General features: G+C 36.7%; 1 protein-coding gene across 1 annotated transcript; it reads left to right on the forward strand.

The window, feature by feature from the left end:
* Nucleotides 1-16,924: 16,924 nt before the first annotated feature.
* On the forward strand, nt 16,925-19,119 carry LOC108476563 (F-box/LRR-repeat protein 4). The gene is made up of 2 exons (XM_017778804.2): nt 16,925-17,584; nt 17,896-19,119. Exons 1-2 carry the CDS (start codon nt 17,242-17,244, stop codon nt 18,786-18,788), a joined length of 1,236 nt encoding a protein of 411 aa, XP_017634293.1. The 5' UTR covers nt 16,925-17,241; the 3' UTR covers nt 18,789-19,119.
* The last annotated feature ends 5,969 nt before the right edge of the window (nt 19,120-25,088 follow it).

Below are 25,088 nucleotides of genomic sequence, written 5' to 3' on the forward strand. Positions count from 1 at the left end.
TAATTAATGAAGAATATTAACATAATAGAAGAGCATTAGAATAATAATAAAAAAATATTCACAATAAAGAAAAGAGTAAAGACAATGTACATAATAATATAATAAGAAAATGATATATTTATAATAAGTACATAAAAATATCTATACATATATGTAAATAATAACAATAATATTAAAAATAAATAATAATAGTGAAAATAATAAGTATAATATGGTATTAAGAGTATACATATAAAAATATAATATTAAAAGTATATATACATAATATAAAATATATTTATAATATAGTATTAAAATATATACATAATATATACATATTAGAAATAATAATAATGTTAAAACAACTATTAATAATACTTCATAAATATATATATACTAAAAATATACATAATAATAATAATATATATAATAGTAAGACGTGATATATAAAAAGCTAAACATAATATAGAAATATATAAAATAATAGTGATAGTAATAAAACATGGAAGTTAATATAATATTTTTTAAAAATATTGAAAATAATAATTTAATACTATATAAAACGTGTATATATATATGAGTATTAATTAAAATAAATACTAAGACTAATAATAGTAATAATATTAATAATAGATACAATAAAAATAATAATATTAAAATAATTGATTTAAATAGTAAAATAACTAAAAAAGATTAAATTGAACTAAAAAACAAAATATTTGGGGCGAAATCAAAATAAAAATAAAAGAAGGGTTTATTTGAACATGCGCTAAAACAGTGAGGACCAAAAGAACGATTTTCCCAAGCTTTTAAAACGACGTCGCATCAACTAGGATTTATTTGAAATCCAAATAAAATTATGGGGGGCAATTTTAAAAATACAGAAACTTAATTGCAAAACATAGAAAAGGCAGAAGGACCGATTGCGCAATTAGCCCATTAAATAAAAAAACGCGGATCTTGAGTGGGTAGGGTTGGGTCGACCCGATCCAGGGCAAAACGACGTCGTTTTATGCCCTGGATCCTTAATGCAAAACGGCGTCGTTTTATATTGTTATAAAAGTAAAAAATTTTGCAAAAAATTTCATTTTTTCTTTCTTTCTCTTCAAAAAAAAAACATCTCTCTCTCTCTCTCTCTCTCTCTCAGCCCTCTCTCGACCTGGGATTTCCGGTGAGACTCAAAGACTGCATACCTCCATGGCACTGCATTGTTGCTTGCCACCGTACACCGTACAGTGGTAAAAATTCAAAAGGTAAGATTTTTCCTTTTTTTATATTTAATATTGTATATATGTATATATGTACATACTGATTTTAAAGAAAGAAAAAAATGATGAAAATAAAAAATAGAAAGAACGAAAAAATAAAACAGAAACCTTAGTGCGATTTGTTTTCTGATCTGAGCTTCGGCCTTGTTTTGTGTATTTAATTTTCTAGGTGCGTTTGGATCTTTATTTTAGGGTTTTTAAAATTTTCTTTTTTTCTTATTCTCCTCTCCTTTTATACAGTGAGTTTTGAAGGCTTTTGTAGCCCCATTTTACATGATTTTCTCCTATTCTATTTACTATCTTTTTTTCTTTTCTGCAAACGGCGCAAATTGGGCAAGTAGAGAGAGTCGGTGGCTGCTGGTCTATGTGACAGGGGCGGTGCTGTAGGGGGTAGAGGAGACCCTAGGTGCGACAATGTCAGAGGGTTAGTGGCTAGGGTTTGTGATGGCTTTGTCTTTTTTGAATTGGGTTTAAGGTTTCAATTGAGTTTGGGCTAGTGTTGGGTTTTAGTGTGTTATTGGGCTGACGGCTTGGGGTTTAAGTGTGGGTTGCTGTTGGGGTTTTGGTTTTGGTTTGTAAGGATTTTAGGTATTTTGGGTAGGTGTTTGGTTTAAATGGGTTTTGTAAAATGTAAATGGGCCATTCGGGTTGAAGTTGTAAATGGGACAAGATTGGGCTATAACAGCTGCCCCTCTTTACTCATTGTCGTGTAACGAGAACAGAGTTGTTGTCGTGTAACGAGAATAGAGTAAAGACTTTTAGGAAAGACCAATTTTGCTCGGCCTCGTCGAGCTTTGACCTCTTTGGCGCTTTTCTTTTTTAGGTAGTCTCTTTCCAGTCCACCGCATCTTGTAGCTTTGGTTCACTTCACCGCAACTTCAGAGATTTGATTTGTAGCTTTCAATCGCTTTAATGGGATAAGGTTTGTGGTCTCTTCTTCTGCAACTTCAGAAATGTAAGATCTGATATCCTCGATCAGCTCCACTGCAACTTCAGGGAGGCAAAATCTGGTGTCTTCAATCAACTCCAATCTTTATCCTCAGCGTGTGACCCGAGGCTCACCTCAGCGTATGACCTGAAGCTCAACTCATCTCTCGCAATATGAGTTGATTTTTTTGAAACATAAATTGAAAATACCTCAGCGTGTGAGCTAAGGCTCAACTCACCTCTCGCAATATAAGTTGATTTTTGAACACATAAATTGAAAGTACCTCAGCGTGTGAGCTAAGGCTCAACTCACCTCTCGCAATATGAGTTGATTTTTTTGAAGCATAAATTGAAAAATGGAAATGGAAATTACCTCAGCGTGTCCCGAGGCTCAACTCACCTCTCGTAATATGAGTTGATTTTTGAGACATAAGTTGAAGAACAGAAATTAAAGTTACCTCAGTGTGTCCTGAGGCTTAACTCACCTCTCGCAATATGAGTTGATTGTGACAATCAGAAATTGAAAAATAGAAATTGAAAATATCTCAGCATGTGAACTGAGGCTCAACTCACCTCTCGCAATATGAGTTGATTTTTTTTTGAAAGACAGAAATTGAAAATACCTCAACTGTCTTGAGGCTCAACTCACCTATCGCAATATGAGTTGATTTTTGAAAATAGAAATAAAAACATTAGAATACCAAAACATGTCATCTAGTGGAACTCAGGTGTCTTAAATGCCTTTATGCCTACATGATTATGCTATGCGCCTTAGGCATGTTTGTCGTATGTCCTTTTTCGTTGCAATTTTTTTTGATGATTTGCATTCATTATTTCGAATCTTGACCTTCTCTTTAGGCCATGTACCCATCTTCAAGCTTCACGAACAATCTGCGTTTCTCAGATATCACTCTTTTGCCCCCGGTTGAACTTTGTCCTTGCTTTGAGGCTCTTGTACTTATCGAGTTCTTATCCGGGTAATGCTTAACATTTCTTTTGTTTAGAGTATGTCATTTCACTATTTATCATGTAAATAAACCACATAATGAGATGCATGAAAATGGTCAGGTAGGGACAAAAAAGGTACCTCACATTTATTTATTTCAAATGTAGCAAACGAAGAAAGTTAACCAATGATAGTAAAAAAGTGTCATAAAGGGAAAAGGGATCGCATTCAATGGATACAAATACTCTAGATATTCAACGCATGAACTCTTCCACGTTCTTCAATCAAGAATCTTTTCGAGCATGGCTTTTTGCGTAGAAGATTTCGAGCTGCTGAAAATGCTTCACATACTGTAGTCTTACTGTTTGACCCACCGTTCAACTGCCTTGCTCTTTGAGCCTGGGTTTGCTTCATTAGAATGCCCTTTCGGGTTTTCATCCTAATCTTTGTGTTAATCAAGACGCCTCTTCCGGGTTTTCATCTTGATCCCCCTTTTTTTTTAGGCATAATATTTCTTCACAACATCTAAATTCATTGGATTAGGTAACTCCTTCCCATCCATCTCAGTGAGAATCAAAGCTCCACCCGAGAATGCCTTCTTTACAACGTATGGTCCTTCCCAATTTGGTGCCCATTTTCCTCACAGGTCTTTTTGTATTGAGAGAATCTTTCTCAGCACGAGTTCTCATTCGTGGAATTCTCTTGGCCGTACTTTCTTTTCATGGGCCGCGATCATTCTCTTCTGGTACATCTGTCTATGACAGATTGCCTTCAAACGTTTTTCTTCGATAAGGTTTAACTGGTCATATCGAGCTTGAACCCACTCTGCTTCCTCTAGTTTTGACTCTATTAAGATTCGTAGAGAAGGGATCTCAACTTCGATGGGTAACACAGTTTCCATTCCATAGACCAGAAAGAATGGAGTTGCTCCCGTAGATGTCTACACAGATGTACGATATGCATACAAAGCAAATGGTAGCTTCTCGTGATCTTCTTATTATTTTTGTTGGCCGCTTCAACAGCCCCGTTCATTTTTGGGCGATAAGGTGATGAGCTATGATGCTTTATTTGAAATTGCTTACACACTTCTTTCATCATCTTGTTGTTCAGATTCAAGGCGTTATCTGAGATAATTCTTTCAGAAAAACCATACCGACAAATGATTTCCTTCTTAAAAAACCTGCAAACTGCAGTCTTCGTCACATTGGCAAATGAAGCGGCTTCTATCCATTTTGTGAAGTAATCAATAACCACAAAAATGAATCGGTGTCCATTAGAAGCTTTTGGGGAATTGGCCCTATAATATCCATGGCTCACATAGAAAAATACCACGGAGAAGTCATGACATGAAGGGGCGAAGGGGCTACATGAATCTTATCTCCATAAATTTGACATTTGTGGCATTTTCTTGCATAACTAATGCAATCACTTTCCATCGTCAGCCAGTAATAACCGAGCCTTATAATCTTTCTGGCCATAGTAAAATCATTGGCATGTGTCCCACAAATTCCCTAATGGATATCTTCAAGTATTTTTTTGGCCTCAACAACATCCACGCATCTTAAGAGCACTTGATCTTTTCCTTTTTTGTACAAAATGTCCCCATTAAGAACAAATCCTACTACCATTCTTCTGATTGTTATTTTGTCGTTCTCATTTACTTGTTTGGGATACTTTTGATTCTTGACATATTCTAAGATATCATGGAACCATGGTTGTCCATCTGGCTCTCTTTCAATACTGAAACAATGTGCAGGGACTTCGTATATGCTCATTTGAAGAGGCATTATTTCTGTTTCTCTGTTCGCTTTGAACATTGAAGCCAAAGTGGCCAGGGCATCAGCCAATTGGTTTTCTTCTCGTGGGAAGTAATTAAAAGTTATTTCTTTAAACTCTTCAATCAGTTCTGCCACTAGATCACTGTATTTGACTAATTTTGGATCTCTTACTTCCCAATCTCCACGGATTTGGTAAATCACTAGCGCCGAGTCTCCGTATACCTCTAGAATTTTGACATTTCATTCAATAGCTGCGCGAAGACCCATGATACAAGCCTCATATTCTGCTATGTTATTGGTACAGAAGAAGTTTAATCTGGCGGTGAACGGATAATGGTTCCCTTCCGGTGATATCAAGATTGCTCCAATCCCATGCCCCAATGCGTTCGATGCACTATCAAAGCTCATCTTCCTTGACTTCTCTTTTGATGACTAGCACTTTTTTTCTGTAATGCACATCAAGTCTTCATCCGGGAAATCAAATCTCAATGGCTCGTATTCATCCGTTGTTCGAGTTGCTAAGAAGTCAGTTATTGCGCTTCCTTTTATCGACTTTTGACTCACATAAACGATGTCATATTCTGATAGTAGGATCTGCCATTGTGCCATTCTTCCTAAGAGTGTAGGTGATTCCATCATATACTTTATTGGGTCCAGCTTTGAAATTAACCATGTCGTATGATACAACATATATTGCCTAAGCCTCCAAACTACCCAAACCAAAGCGCAACAGAATTTTTCAATTGACAAGTACTTTGCCTCATACTCTATGAATTTTTTGTTGAGATAGTACATTGCCTTGTCTCTCTTCCCTGACTCATCATGTTGCCCCAGTACGCAACCCATTGAATTTTCGAACACAGTCAGATATAATATTAACGGTCTTTCTGGAGTTGGCGGTACTAGCACCGGAAGACTAGAAAAATATTGTTTTATCTTGTCAAAAGCCACTTGGCACTCCTCGTTCCATTCTCCCGAATTATGTTTTCGAAGAAGTTGAAAAATTGGGTCACACTAGTTAATAAGTTGAGCAATGAACCGAGCGATGTAGTTCAACCTCCCTAAAAATCCTCTGACTTCTTTTTGCGTGCGCGGAGGTGGTAGTTCTTATATGACTTTTATCTCATCTGGATCAACTTCAATGCCTCTTTCGCTGACGATGAAACCTAGCAATTTTCCTGAGGTTGCCCCAAACGTGCACTTGGCTGGATTAAGCTTTAGCTGGAACTTTCTTAGTCTCTGGAACAGCTTTCTGAGGTTCTTAACATGCTCTCTTTCCTCTTTGGATTTGGCGATCATATCATCAACGTAGACTTTTATTTCTTTGTGCATCATGTCATAAAACAACATCACCATGGCCTTCTGATATGTTGCCCCAGCGTTCTTTAATCCGAACGGCATCACCTTATAACAGAATGTTCCCTACATCGTTACAAAAATAGTTTTTTCCATATCCTTAGGAGCCATCTTTATCTGATTATAACTCGAGAATCCATCCATGAACAAAAATAATGAATGTTTGGCTGTGTTATCCACCAATGTGTCGATGTGTCGCAAAGGAAAATTATCTTTAGGACTTGCTCGATTCAGATCACGGTAATCCACACACATCCGTACCTTGCCGTCTTTCTTCGGTACTGGGACTATATTAGCTACCCATTGTGGATGCTTAGAGACTTGTAGGAAGCCAGCATCGAATTGTTTCTTGACTTCTTCTTTTATCTTTAACAGCATTTCAGGTCTCATTCGTCTTAGCTTCTGTTGAATGGGTTTGTATTCTGGTTTCAATGAGAGTCTATGGATCACTACATCCTCATCCAATCCTGGCATGTCCTGATACGACCATGCAAATACATCTTTGTACTCATGAAGCAAAACGATCAAATTATGTTTGGTGTTATCTAAAATAGAGGTCCCAATCTTTATTTTTTGCCTCTTTTCTTCATTTCCCAAGTTTACTATCTCAACAGATTCTTGATGAGGTAGAATCTGTTTATCTTCTTGTTCTACCATTCTTAGTAAGTCAAGAGACAAGACATAGTCTTCAACATTTTCCTCAGCTTCAAACTCTCCTAAGCAAATAGCCTTTTCAAAATCGATTTCAAGATTTATAACGGGTTTGTTCATATTGTTGATATCCGAGCACCTGAAAGTTGAATGGAAAAGAAACTATAGAGGAGCATCAACATATTGGGACCAACAAGCATAACATTATAGCGTGATGTGAGATATATGCAATGACAGGCTGTGAGAAGAGGGAAAAAAAACTATGAAGTTAATGAGAATGAAAAGACCATGACAAAATGCATCTCCATTAATGTTCATTTAAATGATAAAGAGCAAATCATAAGCTCTTACAAAAGAATCCCTACTATTACTAAGGAGCATACAAAAAGAAGAGTGTTAACATTGAGTATTACTCTGGAGAAGACTTAGAAACTATAAGGAGATCCACAGCAGTCCAATTGTTTAAAACAAATCTAGGAGGACAAGGGCGTATCATTGAAACATCTTTAATTGCGTCATTTCCTTTGTCAATGACATTTATACTGACATTCTAAAGACCCCTTTCAATTAATAACAGCGTGCTTCGTGGATTATCTTCTCCCGGGTATATCATTCCTGCAGATGTAAATATTTTTGACAAAGGAAGGTACGTCATGGGCTCCCATTCTAATTCTCGGCCTAAGGCTCTTGCAATCCGCCTTTCTCGATCTTTTTGCAACTGTTTTCTTCTTTGTCGCATATCCGGTTCGAAACCTAAACCATATCGAGCCTTATGGGGCACTGGTTTTAGAGCTCTAACTATCCATTGCTGATATCTTCCCAAACCTTTCCTTGCTCGGGCTCCCTTTCCCACAGTCAACTCAACTCCCATATTGGTATTCCTCAACAGCTTAGGCATGGGAATTTTATTTCCTTCAGCAACGAACGTAGCATTGATGAATTCGAAGGAACGGAAGGAACATTTTACTACATCCTTGCTTACTTCGAGGTATGATGTATCAGCAGAGATAGATGCGACAATGTCTTTCTCACCCACGACAGTGACTAAAAGACCATCCATGATAAACTTCACTTTTTGATGGAGAGATGAAGGAACTGCCCCAGCAGAGTGGATCTAAGGTCTTCCTAAAAGGTAATTATATGAAGGCATGATGTACATGACCTGAAACTCGATGTCATATATATAGGGGCCTACTTCCAGAGGAATTTTGATTTTTCCCATAACTTCTCGTCTTGTCCCATCGAATGCTCTTACTGTGGAGTGACAAGGCCTTAGATAAGACAGATCAATTGGAATTCTAGAAAGTATGGCTAAATGCATGACATTGAGTGCAGACCCATTATCAATGAGTACATTCGGTATTATGTAACCCTTACAATGGGTTGTGATATGCAATGCTTTTACGGAGCCCCTACCATTTGGCAGTATTTCGTCCTCACTGAAAGAAATAAAATTATCTGCGTTCAGGTTATTCACCCACCTATCAAGTTTTTTGACAGATATATTGCTTGCCACGTAAGCTTGATTTAACACTTTCAGCAAAGTATTCCGATGTGGTTCTGAATTCAACAGTAGGGATAATACCGAGATTCGTGCATGTTGTTTGCTTAACTGTTCTACGACGTTATATTCACTATGCTTGATGAACTTCAAGAATTCATGTGCTTCCTCTTCATTCACAGGCATTTTAACTTCTTGTTCGGACGGAGTCTCAAGCTCGACCTCTGCCTCATGCATCGGTGCCTTTCCTTTCTAGTTCGAGTCACTCGTCTTTTTCATTGGTTCAACCATTTTAGAATAGCATCTCCCGCTGCGAGTAAAATGTCCTACTTCACCAATACTTCCAGTCATGCCTTTCGATTTTTCACCTTAGGTGTGATAATGTTGACATCTTATTTCCATGGTACTGTCTTGTTGCCTTTATAAGGGAAAGGAGATGGTACTTCAATTATCATTTTCGATTTCACTTGTTCCTTTTTTTATCGTAATAAATCACCAATGGTCGATCGGCGCTATAAGGGAAACTTGATGATTGATTGTCAGAAGCGCATACTTCTCCCTCATCGGCCTCTTTGTTAAAGATCTCAATCTCTTTGTTGTCCATCATGTCTTGAAGTAACTTTCTAAATTCCTTACAAGACTGAATGTCATGCCCTTCAATACCATGGAAGTCACAAAAACATTGACTTTTTATACTTCCTTCTTTAAAAATTCTGTAGGGGCGACAGAACAGCCCCTTTTCAAGCATCACCTTCTATATCTTCTGTAAAGGTGTCTTTATTTCAGAAACGCAGCTTTTGGTTTGCCACTTGTCTTCATCGGTCATTGCACTCACATTCCCTTCAGTATGGTTAGGGAGTGAATTTCCAGTTGTATTGCTAGTACCATCAAATCGTAAGATGCCTGCATCAATGATGCCTTGAACCCTCCTTTTAAATGTCACACAATTTTCTGTAGAATACCACTGGTTTCTGGCGTGGTACATGCAACTGGCATTAGGATCGTAGCGTTTTGGGTATGGAGGCTTCAAGGGTGCCATATAATGTGGGGATATTAATTGTTTTTTCAACAGTTTTGGGTACAGCTCTTCGTATAACATGGAAATTGACGTGAATTGGGGTTTTTCAGGATTGGATCTTGTCGGTCTTTGTTCATCTTTAGGTTGGCTTTGAGCTGGCATGGTATTCTGTGGGAACGTAGTGACTGGTTTTTGGTTATTTGTGGCGTAGACGGGGTAAGAAGGGTAATAAGGTGGTGCTTGATAATAAGGGCTTAGGGGAGGATAATAGAAGTTTGGAGGTGGGCGATATCAAGGTCGTGACTGGGTTGGATACGGATTAGAAGTGTAGTGATTCTCAGTTCCCACCATATAAACCTCGCCTTTTTTTCTTTACTGTGTGCCTTTTTTCGAGCTCTCGGAACCTTCCATCCTTTCACTTTTGATGGCATTTTCTATAAGTTCCCCGGATATTACAATATCTCCCAAGTCTTCCGTGGCACTTCCTACCAACTTATCATAAAACGGTGCTTTGAAAGTGTTGATGAAGAGGACCGTTATTTTAGTTTTGATCAATGGGGGTTCTACTTGGGCCGAGATATCCCTCCATCTTTGCGCATATTACCTAAAAGTCTCCATTGGTTTCTTTTCCATCATCTGCAGAGTTAGTCAATCAGCCACCATGTTGGATACATGCTTGTATTGTTCGCAAAATGCTGATGCCAAGTCTTTCCATGATCGGATCCTTTCTCTACTAAGTTGATTATACCATCGAAGGGCCGATCCGACCAAGCTATCTTGGAAATAGTGTATTAACAATTTATCTTCATTCACGTAACCAGTCATCTTCCGGTAAAACATGACAAGATGCACCTTTAGACATCTCGTGCCATTGTATTTTTCAAAATCTGGTACTTTGAATTTCGGAGGCAGAACCAGATCAGGCACCAAATTGAGCTCTTTGGCACTCAATGCAGAGAAGGCTTCAGTACCTTCTATCGCTTTGAGTCTTTCTTCCAAACTCCTATACTTATCCTGAACATCATGATCATCCATTTTCAACCTGGCTATTTCTAACGGATCATCCAAATCTGGAACAGTGGGATCGGTAGGATTAGCTCCGGGGTTCAATACGAATATACCCTGCCCTAAATGAGTAGGGGGTACGGGTCGTTACTCCACGCTTGCAGGTTCTCCTTGAGGACGTTCTATTTGCATTACATGTGCGTGAGGTGGAGTGAACCCTGAGGGATAGAGCGAATCCTGATCATGATTAGTTCTTGGCTGAGGCTCCATAGTGTTAGGGCTCTGTATAGGTCCTTTTCCTTTGGCCAAAGCTATCATCATCTCCATCATTTTGGCCATCTGATCTCTTTGCTTGAGCGATTCCTCTCGAGATCTTAACATCAAATCTCTTGCTTCCTGTTGTGACTTGGTCAATTGCTCTTACAATTTTCTTTGGGCCCTTTCCATCCTTTCAATTCTTTCATTGAACTCGGCTTCCATAATTCTAGCTTTTCGGTGAGTCCTATAAGAATGGCGTGATTCCAGACTTGTAGTGTTGCAACTATAGATTATACGGTTTTGGCCTCAATGAATGATTATGGTGATATGTACATGCAATGAATGAATGAATGAATGAATGACAAATGAATGTTGAATAAATGACGAATGAATGTTAGTCATGAATAAATATGCAAGAATTTGGTGTTGATTTCAAGATAGCCCCATACTTAGGCATTCATTTATCAAAAGAGTCTATTACAAAACATTTTGTCATTTTTTTTATTCAACAGTTACACAAATTTCCTAGCCGTACTGCCTTGTTTCTTCACTCGTTCTAAGAACTTTGACATGCTTGATTTTTGGCTCGGAGGGAATTGGCAACTGAGAGCTTCGGTTTCATCTGATAATTGCACAACTTGTATAGCTACCTTGCGAATTTCATTGATCAAAAAGCCGAGTTGCATTTCTTTTTCTTGGAGAGCTCTTTCATAAGTGCGAGTGTCTCTGTCATACTGATCATTCTTTTCTTCTAGAGCTTTTAGAAGAGTATCTAACTGTTGCTGACGAGATTGCAGCATATTTTCTAGATCCCGTATTTTTCTTCTTAGCTCTTGACGTTCGAACTGACTAGTCATAAATTCTGCAGTCACAGTTTCATACTCAGCATTCTTCTTTCTTAACTCTATCATAGCACGCGCATGTTTTTCCTCTTCTTTCTTTACTTTCCCTTTCCAGAATTCCATCTCACCTTTGATGTTGCTAATTTCTTCCTTCCATTCTGCTGGTGACTTGCCCAAGCCACTATTTTTTATAGTGTTTCTTAGTTTCTTATTTTCCAAATGAAGGTCCCTTAAGTAGTTTCTCACGATCTCAACTTCTTTTTGAACTTTCATAGTTTTGGATTCTTCAATTTGGACCCTGATCTTCAGTTGGTAATTTTCCTCTTGAAGAGAACTAATATCCCGTAACAGCTTGGCCTTTTCACGTTCGAATTCATGTCTCGCTACGTCTAGCTAGGATGGCATTTCTTCTGAGAAAGGATTCTGGAAAGTTTAATCCGTCGGTGAGATTTGTTGACTGTTTACTCGTCGTTGTCTCCACATGTCATAATCTTGAGTGATTGTATCAGCGTAGAGAGCTAATTCCATTAGGTGAATTTCCCTCCAAAACTTTGCGGTATCTCGGGCTCTTTTCATGTAACCCTCACCTGTAAAGGTAAACTTTGATTGTGCCAATCCTCCAATAGCGGGTATGAACTATCGTGAAGCAAACTGTCTTTGAACCATTAACGGAGCGTATCCAATTCCTCCCCATAATCCTAGTAAAGGCACCCAATCTTGGCTTCCACATTTGTATAATAGAACTGAAGGACGAATCTATGGTGCTCTCCAGGTTATCTCTTCAAAGTGAAGGTTTTGAAAAATTGAAACCCAGTGCCGCTCGGTGATATCTTTCGGCCAATCTTTCTCAAAGTAAGTCTTTAATGGGGCGAATGTTTTTGAGAACATGTGGAAATGTGTGCACTCTACTTTCTAGAAATGGCTCAAAATCCAGACATTAAGTAACTGCGCGCATCCTATAAAACGTCATTCCCCTTTTCTCCTGCAACTACTCAGAGATTTAAAAGTCTCGGCCAAGATAGTTGGGACGGGGTTGGTCCCTTGCCTCAACCTTTCGAAGAAATTCACTACCGCGACTTCTATATGCCCCAAGACCTTTGGGAAGACGATCAATCTATAAATGGCCAAAGCAAATAAATCCATTCTCTTCACAATATCTGGATGGTTTTGAACTAAGTCTCGTAGAGAAAACCACGGAACATAACTAACTTCATTCTTTTTCTTTATCTGTTTTTCAGCCCATACATCGGTCATTCCGGTCAACCTCACTAGCTTTTTCTTGAAGGTCATTGGCTTAGGCTCTTTCACATATATCTTGTTGAACTATACATCGTCAACACGAAGCAAAGCAGCATATTCTTCTATGGTCGGAGTCATATCTTCATGATTGAAAGTAAAGCACTGGTAAGCTGGGTCCCAGAATCGAACCATGGCTTGAATCAACTATTCGTCTACATTGATAGTGATCAAGTGAGCTATATCCCCGTATTTTTCAGTGAAGACGCCCCTATTATCTAAGTCCTACTGTTTCCAAATCTGAGTCAAATCTTCGAGGTTATTCTAACGAGCATTCGAAGTTACATGTTCAGGAAGATTGGAGATACATCTTTCCGTTAAACTGTCCCCTTTTACTTTCTGGACCAGTCTCGAACCATGACATTTTTCTCGGTTACTTGCGTAATTGACTCCTCCATCAGAAACCCATTTTTGGCAACCAATCTCTAATCAACACCTTTCTAATAAGATGCCTATGATGCATGATACAAAATAAAAACAAAGACAAATACCTTGGTTAGTACGACAAATATAAACAGAGGAAAATTACAGAAAATCTAAATAAAAAGTGTAAATGCCAAAGAAATAAAAGGGTAAGAGGCGTTTCTCTCATGTACTTATTTTGGTGACTATTAACGGACAGAGGTTCGTCATGGCTCTAATTAGGTGGCTCATATGGTTCACTACATGCGGTTTCGGTTCTAGACAGGTACTCGAATTGTTCGTACTGTCATCTGCTAAGATTAGTACAGAACCTCGGTCATTGCCCATCGCAGGCTTATGAGTTCAATTCGAGGGATTACATTTACTTATGCCTATGCGGAGGGACAAGTTAACTCACGAAAGCATAAGTCATATGTAATCCGGAAGTATTCACTAGACTGTGCAGAGGGACGAGTTAACTCACGAAGGCATAGCATTTACTTCCACTTAAGCAAACGGAGCCCGGGTAAAGAGCTCATGTTATGCAAAAATGCAAGTGCACGGTGTGTGGGGAGAAACTCACAAACCTTAACATTTTATTTAAAAACTAAACTAAAAAACTAAAACCATACAAACTTAGAGCTGAAAAACAACAAGACAAAACAAGTTAGAAGAATATTTACGACATGATGCAAATACATGGCTTTTCAAAAACAAAGCTTAAGGATCACGACTAAATATTAATTTGAACAAGGAATTTTGAAAACTTTGACAACACGCGTTTAATTCTAGACTTGACTTTCAAAAAAGGTCCCCAGTGGAGTCGCCAGCTGTAGCGACGTAAAAAAAATTTGCTTTGCCGCTAGTTGAGGCGATTTATTGGAAATTTGAAAACCGACTTTCGATTTTTTTTTTTAAAAAAAAGTCACCATCGATCCTTTTTCCTAGGTGTGATTGGACACCTAATAAATCCCCTTTTTTTTTAAAAAAAAATTACTTTTGAATACATAAGGAGGCCGGGTTTAGGTTTACGTCAAAATCCAAGGAAAAAGTAGGGTTCAGGAGTCGATTACGCGCGGGGAAGGTATTAGCACCCCCGCGACGCCCAAAATTGGTATCTCATTAAACATGTGTTGTCTTAATTTTCAAAAATGCGAGTTCAATGTAACATTTAATCATGACTCGATCAAAGCACGAGAATTTTTATAATTTCGGTTTCTTTTGAGAAGGACACTTCGTTTTTAACACGAGCCGATGTGATTCACCCAACATAGCGATGAAATCGACGGCTTGATGTTAAAATTGGTACGTTGCCTTATTTATTGAAATTAATTAAAAAATAGAAAAATATTTTAAAATAATAAACCAAACTAATAAGATTATAAAAATGCAAATATTGGTATAATTAATGAAGAATATTAACATAATAGAAGAGCATTAGAATAATAATAATAATAAATATTCACAATAAAGAAAAGAGTAAAGACAATGTACATAATAATATAATAAGAAAATGATATATTTATAATAAGTACATAAAAATATCTATACATATATGTAAATAATAACAATAATATTAAAATAAATAATAATAGTGAAAATAATAAGTATAATATGGTATTAAGAGTATACATATAAGAATATAATATTAAAAGTATATATACATAATATAAAATATATTTATAATATAGTATTAAAATATATACATAATATATACATATTAGAAATAATAATAATGTTAAAAACAACTATTAATAATACTTTATAAATATATATATACTAAAATATACATAATAATAATAATATATATAATAGTAAGACGTGATACATAAAAAGCTAAACATAATATAGAAATATATAAAATAATAGTAATAGTAATAAAACATGGAAGTTAATATAATATTTTTTAAAAAATATTGAAAATAATAATTTAATACTATATAAAACGTGTATATATATATGAGTATTAATTAAAATAAATACTAAGACTAATAATAGTAATAATATTAATAATAGATACAATAAAAATAATAATACTAAAATAATTGATTTAAATAGTAAAATAATTAAAAAGATTAAATTGAACTAAAAAATAAAATATTTGAAGTAAATCAAAATAAAAATAAAAGAAGGGTTTATTTGAACATGTGCTAAAACAGTGAGGACCAAAAGAACGATTTTCCCAAGCTTTTAAAACGACGTCGCATCAACTAGGATTTATTTGAAATCCAAATAAAATTATGGGGGGCAATTTTAAAAATACAGAAACTTTATTGCAAAACATAGAAAAGGCGGAAGGACCGATTGCGCAATTAGCCCATTAAATAAAAAAAACGCGGATCTTGAGTGGGTAGGGCCGGGTCGACCCGATCCAGGGCAAAACGACGTCGTTTTATGCCCTGGATCCGTAATGCAAAACGGCGTCGTTTTATATTGTTATAAAAGTAAAAATATTTGCAAAAAATTTCATTTTTTCTTTCTTTCTCTTCAAAAAAAAAAAGCTCTCTCGCTCTCTCTCTCTCTCAGCCCTCTCTCGGCCTGGGGATTTCCGTTGAGACTCAAGACTGTACCTCGCCCAGACACTGACTGTAAATCAACCACAAGACGCTGTGATGGTAAAAATTCAAAAGGTAAGATTTTTCCTTTTTTTTATATTTAATATTGTATATGTGTATATATGTACATACTGATTTTAAAGAAAGAAAAAAAATGATGAAAATAAAAAATAGAAAGAACGAAAAAATAAAATAGAAACCTTAGTGCGATTTGTTTTCTGATCTGAGCTTCGGCCTTGTCTTGTGTGTTTAATTTTCTAGGTGCGTTTGGATCTTTATTTTAGGGTTTTTAAAAATCTCTTTTTTTCTTATTCTCCTCCCCTTTTATACAGTGAGTTTTGAAGGCTTTTGTAGCCCCATTTTACATGATTTTCTCCTATTCTATTTACTGTCTTTTCTTTTTTTTTGCAAACGGCGCAACTTGGGCAAGTGGAGGGAGTCGATGGCTGCTTGTTGATGTGACAGAGGCGATGCTGCAGGGGTTAGAGGAGACCCTAGGTGCGGCAATGTCAAAGGGTTAGTGGCTAGGGTTTGTGATGGTTTTGTCTTTTTTGTATTGGGTTTAGGGTTTCAATTGGGTTTGGGCTAGTGTTGGGTTTTAGTGTGTTATTGGGCTGACGGGTTGGGGTTTAAATATGGGTTGTTGTGGGGGTTTTGGTTTGTAAGGGTTTTAGGTTTTTTGGGTAGGTGTTTGGTTTAAATAGGTTTTGTAAAATGTAAATGGGCCATTCGGGTTGAAGTTGTAAATAGGGCAAAATTTGGCTATAACAATTTTTTCTACAAAATTTAGTTTTAAATTATATATAAAGATTTCATCTCAACAGATGAAAAATTTAAAATTATATATCAAAATTTAAGTAATATTAACTATAAGGTGTAATGTGGTGATTGTTCAGTTCATCTTTTAATTATGAAATCGAGGTTCGATCCTCGCTAAAGAGAAAGGAACATATTTTATGGTTACTCTTTAAGAAGTACTTACGACGAAAGGATTAGGGGATGGATATTCAAAATTATTAGCATTTATCCAAACCAATTGATTGAATGATATAAATAATTAAATAAAATAGATAATCCGTCCCTAAATATGTTTTAAAATTTAAATAGCCAACAATAGTGGGCATCATTCGGAATTCGAACGACCTTTACAACTTTACCAATTTTCAAATCATCGGACACCTTAACCGACAATTTTAACTTTTACTCCTGAAATGTTCAACATGCCCCTCTAACATGCACCGTTACTCCACCACCAACATGGGCATTTCCGTAATCCCAGCACCGTAACCTTTGCGTTTCTCCTACATCTCCCCTCTGTCAGCTTAGCTTATATAGTATATTCCCTTTGTCTCATTTCATCTTCCATATATAATTTATTATATTTAGAGGTTTCCATTCATTCAACCCTAATCCCCAAAATCCTCCGCCCTAATCATCTCTTACAATTGGATCCAATTCAATGGCCGATGCTGTTGCGCCCCCGGTTTGCATAAACGACACATTGACGGACGACGAGTTGAGATCGATACTGTCAAGGCTGGAAAGTGATAAGGACAAGGAAGTGTTCGGTCTGGTCTGCAAGAGATGGCTGCATCTGCAGAGTACAGAGAGGAAGAAGCTGTCCGCTCGTGCGGGATCGCACATGCTCAGCAGAATGGCTGCCAGGTTCACACGTGTGCTGGAGTTGGACCTCTCTCAGTCCGTTTCCAGGTCTTTCTATCCTGGGGTTACTGACTCTGATCTTGCCGTTATCGCTGAAGGTTTCAAGTGCTTGAAGGTTCTCAAGTTGCAAAATTGTAAAGGTAAAAGTGTTTGCCTTGGGCTTTTTTTTCTTCTAATGGGCATTTCTTCTCTCTCCCTCTCTCTTTTATCTGAGGGGAAGTTTTTTTATGGCTTTTGGGGGTTTCTTTTTTGTTACTGACAATAGTGCTTGATAATCCCAATTTGCAGGGTTGTAAGATGTTTGTTTTTGGTTCTGGTTTGATGGGTGTTTCTCTATTTTGAGTCTTTTTATATATGTATTTCAATTCCTTACATACCTGTTCTTTATTAAGATATCCTATATTACATTCTGAATTGGGGCAATTTGGCTTGCGTCCTCTATGTATTACAGCTATTACAGATAGAGGATTGGCTTTGATTGGTGGGGGTCTTCCTTCCCTACAATCTTTGGATGCATCATATTGCCGAAAGCTGACAGACAAGGGATTGTCAGCTGTTGCTGACGGCTGCCATGACCTGAGGAGCCTGCATCTTGCTGGCTGCAGATTTGTCACTGATGGATTGTTGTTTTCTCTCTCTAGGAATTGTAAGAATCTAGTGGAGTTAGGCTTGCAGGGATGCACCAACATAAGTGACTCTGGACTAGCAGATCTTGTAAATGGTTGTCAACACATTAGGTTTTTAGACATTAATAAGTGCAGCAATGTTGGGGATGTTGGGATTTCCAAGGTTGCTGAGGTTTGTTCATCTTCTCTGAAGACACTGAAGTTGTTGGACTGTTATAAAGTTGGGGATGAGTCAATATTCTCCTTATCTAAATTCTGCAAAAATCTTGAAACTCTTATAATCGGTGGTTGCCGGGATGTCTCTGATGAGTCTATAAAGTCATTAGCTGCTGCATGTAAAAATAGTCTTAAGAATTTGCGGATGGATTGGTGCTTAAACATTTCTGACTCTTCGTTGAGCTGCATTCTTACACAGTGCAAGAACTTGGAGGCGCTCGATATTGGATGCTGCGAGGAGGTTACAGATACTGCTTTTGAGGATTTAAGAAATGGGGAAATTGAGTTCAGCTTGAAGGTTTTGAAAATCAGTAACTGTCCAAAGATTACTGTTTCAGGAATCAATATGCTTTTGAATCAATGCAGTTCTTTGGAATACCTTGATGTGAGGTCCTGCCCTCATGTAACTAAAGCAGGTTGTGATGAAGCCGGATTAGTTTTCCCTGAGTATTGTAAAGTGAACTTCACCGGTAGCTTAAGTGAGCCAGATGTTCTTGTTTAAGATCTTGACAATTTGAACCAGTTAGTACCGATGGAAGATACTGTCCCAAATTTACAATTGACCAGGTTTCAAAGCCAATGGGAGGGAGTGCCATAGCGACGGCTTTAAGCAATTTCATTACGAGTTCTTGTACATGTTATGCGTAGAGGTCGGATCGAGCAATCTTTGTGTTGTTTTATCTGTTTATTATTTTGCTCGGATGTATATGTGTATTTTGCATGTATATTACTCCTTTCATGACTTTGTGGAATGAGATAATTTGTTCCTACATCACCATTGTTTGTATGTGGCCATGACAATAAAAGTTGTGTAGCATCTATAAATTCACTAACTTACGTTCTATCTCTGTAATTCATTTAGGACTAGAGAATAGAAAATCTATTCCATTAAGATCAATGAATAATTGGATACCATTTCACGAAAATCTAGATATCTGGTTGAATCTATTTTTCAATTTTTGGATGATTGGTAAAAGGTGAATCAAAGATCAAAAATATCTTGCCCTAATTTAACGATGCTTCAAGGAAATGGTAATTAACTGCTACTGAAATACTTTGCAGACTCAACCTGGACTCACTACTTTCTATGATTAATACGTCTATTTCCCATGTCAACACAACTTTATCATATGATTTATCACTCCATCTGCTCCATAAGAATAAAGAAAAAGTTATTACCATGAACCTAAACAAACTTGTAATCATTATAGTGGATTTAATTCTTGCTAATTCCCGATGTTGGTGAAATGATTTAATGTAAGATAGCATGTCAACAACAACCGCATTATTGAAGTACCACTAGCATATATATTTTGAGCACCGTATTTGCTAGCATGTAAAATATTTTCTCACGGAACACAAATATCAAATTGCGAAAGTTAATATCAAAATATCAGTTGTATGAATATATAAATATATATTTAAATCTTGATGTAAAACGGATAATAAATAATAAATTATATATTCTATCAATAAATAGAAAAGATATAACTACCTTTAGTTCATATGGATCATAAGGATTTGAGCTTATTCCAAATTTGAAAATAACTTTACCAAAAGTCTCCATCTTCCTTATAAATAGTCTTGTAAATTTTTGCATTGGCTTTTGCTTTATTTTCTTTTGAAAAATAATATAATAAAAATAATATTAATATTTAATAGACATAAATATAAATTATCCAAAATAATGAAACTAACTTTAAAAATCAAACCTTCTGTTTGCTATTTACTTGTGAATCCTATTGCTATCTTTTCTTGACGTAAATAACAGGTTTGTAAAATTCTTATCATCGAAGTTTATTTATTGAAAATCAGCTATCCCTCCCGAAAGAGAGTAAAAATTTTCAACATGATTACATGAAGATGTACAAACCATTATATTTTCTTTTATTGTCAAATATCCTTCCATATTAACTAGATCACAAATGTATAAAAAATTATTTAACAAATTATATGTTCTCAATGATATCATTATTAAATCTACCTTGTCCAAAATTGCTTTCCTCATAACATCAAGTGAATAGCTTTTTAAAATTTAATTACTTTTATAAGTTATCACCTTACCACTAGAAACTTTGTAGGATACTATTCTAACAAATCAAAGCTGAGTTAGATGTATATTCAAAGGAAACAACACTTGCTGAAGCCAAGCGTATCAATGATTTGTGAGCTGTCTTTGGAGAAGTAAGCTTAAGCATTTTCTTCATTATGTTGTTTCTAATTTGGCTTTGAACATTCCTTCTAGAAGTTGTATTATGCTTTGAATGTAGGTTTATCCTGATCCAATTAGAGTAGTGGCAATTGGTAGCAGGGTGGAGGACCTCCTTGCAAATCCAAAAAATAAAGAATGGTCATCAATCTCATCAAAACTATGTGGAGGTTAATTTCTTTATTCGAATGACTTTAATAGAAGTCTGTTAGGAATGTTGTGTTGAGGCTGACTTTAATGATGTTTATAGGTACACGAGAAACAAAAGCATTCACTCTTTTTTTCGAGGAGGGAATTGTTAAAGGAGTGAGAAGGATAACTGTGTCACTACTGAGAGTGCTTTGAAGGTAATGGAATTGGGTGACTTTTACAAGAAAGTAGACGACGCATGCAAAATAGAAGTAAACTTGTTAGAGAAGGTTTGTGATGTACTTGAATGTTTTTAGGTTCTTATTATCAATGCCTTTATTCATTCTTCTACAAGGGCGTAGCATACCGATTTCCCTTCCATTTTGAAATTTTATTTTGTTGCTTTACAGAAAGTGGCCTCTTTAAAAACGAGTGTGGATTCTGAATCAATTTGTTGGAACTAAGAACAAAGATGAATGAAAAATGACAGAAACTTGAGGTTGAAGGCTCGATGCTTGTTAAGCAAACAAGATAAATCAGCTAAGAAGCTTAAGCTATTTGCTTGAGAAAAATCCAGAAAATGAAGAAGAAAATGTATATTTTTTCATTAACTTTGAATGAAGGCACAAAGCCAATACATATACCAGACATTTAGCTGGTTAAAACAAGATAAATTTCACCTAAACATTTACCTAACACTACTAAGTTACATTGAAACTTGCTAAAAAACATAACTTGTACACTTTACAAAGCTGATTTATCAGCTCAATCTTCACCTAATTATATCAAACATATTACCAACTTAGTTCAAAACAAACTAAATTAAAAAATACTAATTGAAGTAACAACACAAAATGAATTTGAACAACAGCATCAACTTTAACAGCATCTGCATGGTTCAGGCTGCTTCTCTGCATTTAGTGTTGCATGTGCTGCATGCAGGCCAACTTGAACACTTCTCATTGGCTTGCATACTGCATACTCCCATCCTTCTTCTTAAATTCATAAGCCTTGACACACTAAGGGGCTTTGTCAAGATATCAACAAGTTATTCTTCAGAACTACAATAAATTAGTTTCACCTCTTGATCTTGTTCCATCTCCCTAATAAAGTGAAACTTAATTTTGAAGTGCTTTATTCTCTCATGGAACACTGGATTCTTTACAATTGCAATAGAAAACTGGCTATCACATTTAATCTCTGTTGCTTCTCTTTGGTGTAGATTCAAATTGACCATTATTTTTCTGGGCCAAATGGCTTGGTTGACAGCTCCTGCAGCTGCCACATATTCTGCTTCAGCAGTTGATTGAGTAATAACATTTTTCTTCTTCGAACTCTAACAAAAAATGGTTGAACCAAGGGTAAACAGATACTTTGAGGTGCTCTTTATATCATCTATTGATCCAGCCTAGTCACTATCAGCATAACCAAGTAACTTCATACTATCAACCTTAGTGAACTTCATTCCAAAACTCAATGTACCTTTGATGTACCTGAGAACTCTTTTGGCAACTTGAAAATGCTTCTCATTGCAGCAATGTATGAATCTAGATAGCAAACTCACAACCAACATGATGTCCGGTCTTCTGGCTGTCAAATAGAGCGAACATCCTACTAGACTCCTATAGGTTGTGTCATCTACCTTCTCAAAATCACCTTGGCTTGATAGCTTCTCTCTAACAGCAACTGGTATGCTTGTTGCCTTGCAGTTCAGCATAGAAAATTTGTTCAAAATCTTCAAGGCAAATGCCTTCTGACTTATGAAGATCCCTTGCTGAGTTTGAGACACTTCCAAGCTAAGGAAGTAGGACATTTGTCCCAAATCAGACATCTCAAACATTTGTTTCATTTTGCCTTTGAAATCAGCCAACATTGCATGATTTCCTCTAGTTACCAGTAGATCATCTACATACAAGGATACTATGAGCTGTGTTTTATCACTTTCCTTCTTCACATACAAGGTTGGCTCACTGATGCTCTTTTCAAATCCTAAGCTGGCTAGGTAGTTGTCAATTCTGTCATACTAAACTCTTGGTGCCTGTATTAAGCCATGCAAGGCCTTCTTTAACTTATAGACACTATCTTCTTTGCCAGCTACTTTGAAGCCTTCAGGCTGCTCGACAAAAATCTTCACTTCAAGAAAACCATTTAGGAAAGCTGACTTTACATCGAGTTGCTGAATTTTCCACTACTTTTGTGCAGCCAAGGAAACCAGCAGCCTAATTGTGTTAAGCCTGGCCATTGGTGCAAATGTCTCAAAGTAGTCAATGTCATATTTTTTACTGAAACGCTTCACTACAAGCCTTGCTTTCAGATTGTTCAATGATCCATCAACATTATGCTTGGCTCGAAACACCCACCTCGCTCCAATGACCTTCCTGTTGGCTGGTCTTGCAACTAGCTCCCAGGTTTGATTCTTGTCTATCATGCTCATTCCATCGAGTATGACATGTTTCCACCCTTGTTGAGCTTCAGCCTCTTCAAAATAACTTGTTTCAATAGCAACCACTTCAGCCCATTCATATATTTCACTCAAAGGTCTGGTTCCTTTAACTGGCTCATCATCAATGTCCAATTCAGGCTCATCTTGAACACCCTCAATCTGGTCTGTCACCAAGTCTTCAGCAACACATTCTGGCTCATTTTTATCCCAATTCCAACTTGAATTCTCATTAAAGACTACATCTCTCCTCACAAAGACCCTATTAAATGAAGGATGCAAGATCCTATAGCCTTTCTTCACACTGCTATAGCCAACTAGGATGCTAGGTTGAGCCTTCTTGGCTAGCTTGTCTCCTTTTCCTGCTGGAACATGAGTATCGCATGTGCATCTAAAGGCGCTTAAGTGAGCCAGTGATGGTTTGAACCCAAACCAAGCTTTGAATGGAGTTTTCAGAACCAATGCCTTGTTTGGTAGCATGTTTTGGAGGTATACAGTAGTGTTAACTACCTTAGACTACAAAGTTTTGGGCAAATTCCTCTCAAACAACAGAGGCAAATTCCTCTCAAACAACAGATATCTTGCTATATCCATCAGACTTCTATTCTTTCTCTCACTAACATCATTTTGTTGTGGTGTATAAGTGTTGATGAGTTGGTGTTTGATGCCTACTTCATCACAAAAGCCTTGAAACATAGCTAAGATATACTCTGTCCCATTATCTGACCTCAAAGTCTTCAACTTGCAACCTGTTTCTATTTCTGTTGCAGCCTTGAACTTCCAAAACAATGAGGCCACTTCTAACTTGTATTTTATGAAGTAAATCCAACAATATCTCGAGTAATCATCAATGAAAAGAATGAAATACCTGCTGCCATTCAATGACTGTGTCTTCATAGGGCCACACACATCAGTGTGGATTAGCTGCAACCTTTCAAAGGCTCTCCAGGCCTTGTTAAAAGGAAATGGTAGTCTAGCTTGCTTTCCTAGTTGGAAAACTTCACAAACATCTTCTCTCTGCACCGATTTGGAGAAGTTTTCAACCAAGTCTTCTTTGGTCAGCTGGATCATTGACTTGTGGTTGCCATGGCCAAGCCTCTTGTGCCACATCTTAGATTCATCTAAAACTATTGTGTAAGAATTGTTTGAGCTCTTGTTCCAATCCACTTCAAAGCTTCTGTCAGCCATGGTTACTGACATAAGCTTGGATCCACCTAGATCACTGATTAGGTATTCTTTGTATTTAAATACTATTGAATAGCCCTTTTCAAGCAACTATGCAATACTAAGTAGATTTTTATCAATATCAAGCACAAACAAGACATTTGAAACAAGTTTAATGCCTGTAGGAGTGTCAATCATAACATCTCCCTTGCCTTCTATATTGATGAAGTGTCTATTACCAACTTTCACCATTATTTTGAAACTTGTATCTATGCTTTTGAAGATAGCAGCATTAGGGGTCATGTGGTTTGTACATCAGCCATCCTTTTATGGCTTTTCTTTTAGCAGCTGAGCAAGAAACTGCAAAGACTTGCTCTTCTTGTTTACAGCCTTCTTTTGCCACTTGAACTTCAAATCTAGGCTGTTGAGGCTGGTTTTGATTCAGCTTGCCTTTGTTTTTGCAAACTTTCTTAACATGGCCCATCTTTTTGGAGACTTTACATTGCACATCAGGCCTAAACCAACAGTTTGCCTCTAGATGACCGAGCCTTTTGCAATGTGAGCAAGGTGGATACTTTCTCCTTGCACCATCTGTTCTAGGCTTGTCTGTCCAGGTTTCTTCCCTTTGTAGGTAGAGGTGCTCGAGACAGGTTTGCTCTTGGCTTGGAAGGCATCTTATAGATGCTCCTCCTGTCTGCTGGCTCTTCTTTACTCTTGAGCATAAAAAGCATTGATCAGCTCACTCAATGAGATGCTAGTCAAATCTCTCAAGTCTTCAAGGGATGAGATCTTGGCTTCATATTTCTCAGGTAAGGTTGAGATAACCTTATCTACAATTCTTGCTTCATTAAACTGGTTGC

Source organism: Gossypium arboreum, chromosome 12 (genome assembly GCF_025698485.1).
Source record: "Gossypium arboreum isolate Shixiya-1 chromosome 12, ASM2569848v2, whole genome shotgun sequence".
Lineage (NCBI taxonomy): Eukaryota > Viridiplantae > Streptophyta > Magnoliopsida > Malvales > Malvaceae > Gossypium > Gossypium arboreum.

Coding starts and splice junctions, on each gene's coding strand:
- LOC108476563 (XM_017778804.2), top strand. CDS start 17,242: ATGGCCGATGCTGTTGCGCCCCCGGTTTGCATAAACGACACATTGACG. Junction 17,585..17,895: donor CAAGTTGCAAAATTGTAAAG/GTAAAAGTGTTT, acceptor TATGTATTACAG/CTATTACAGATAGAGGATTG.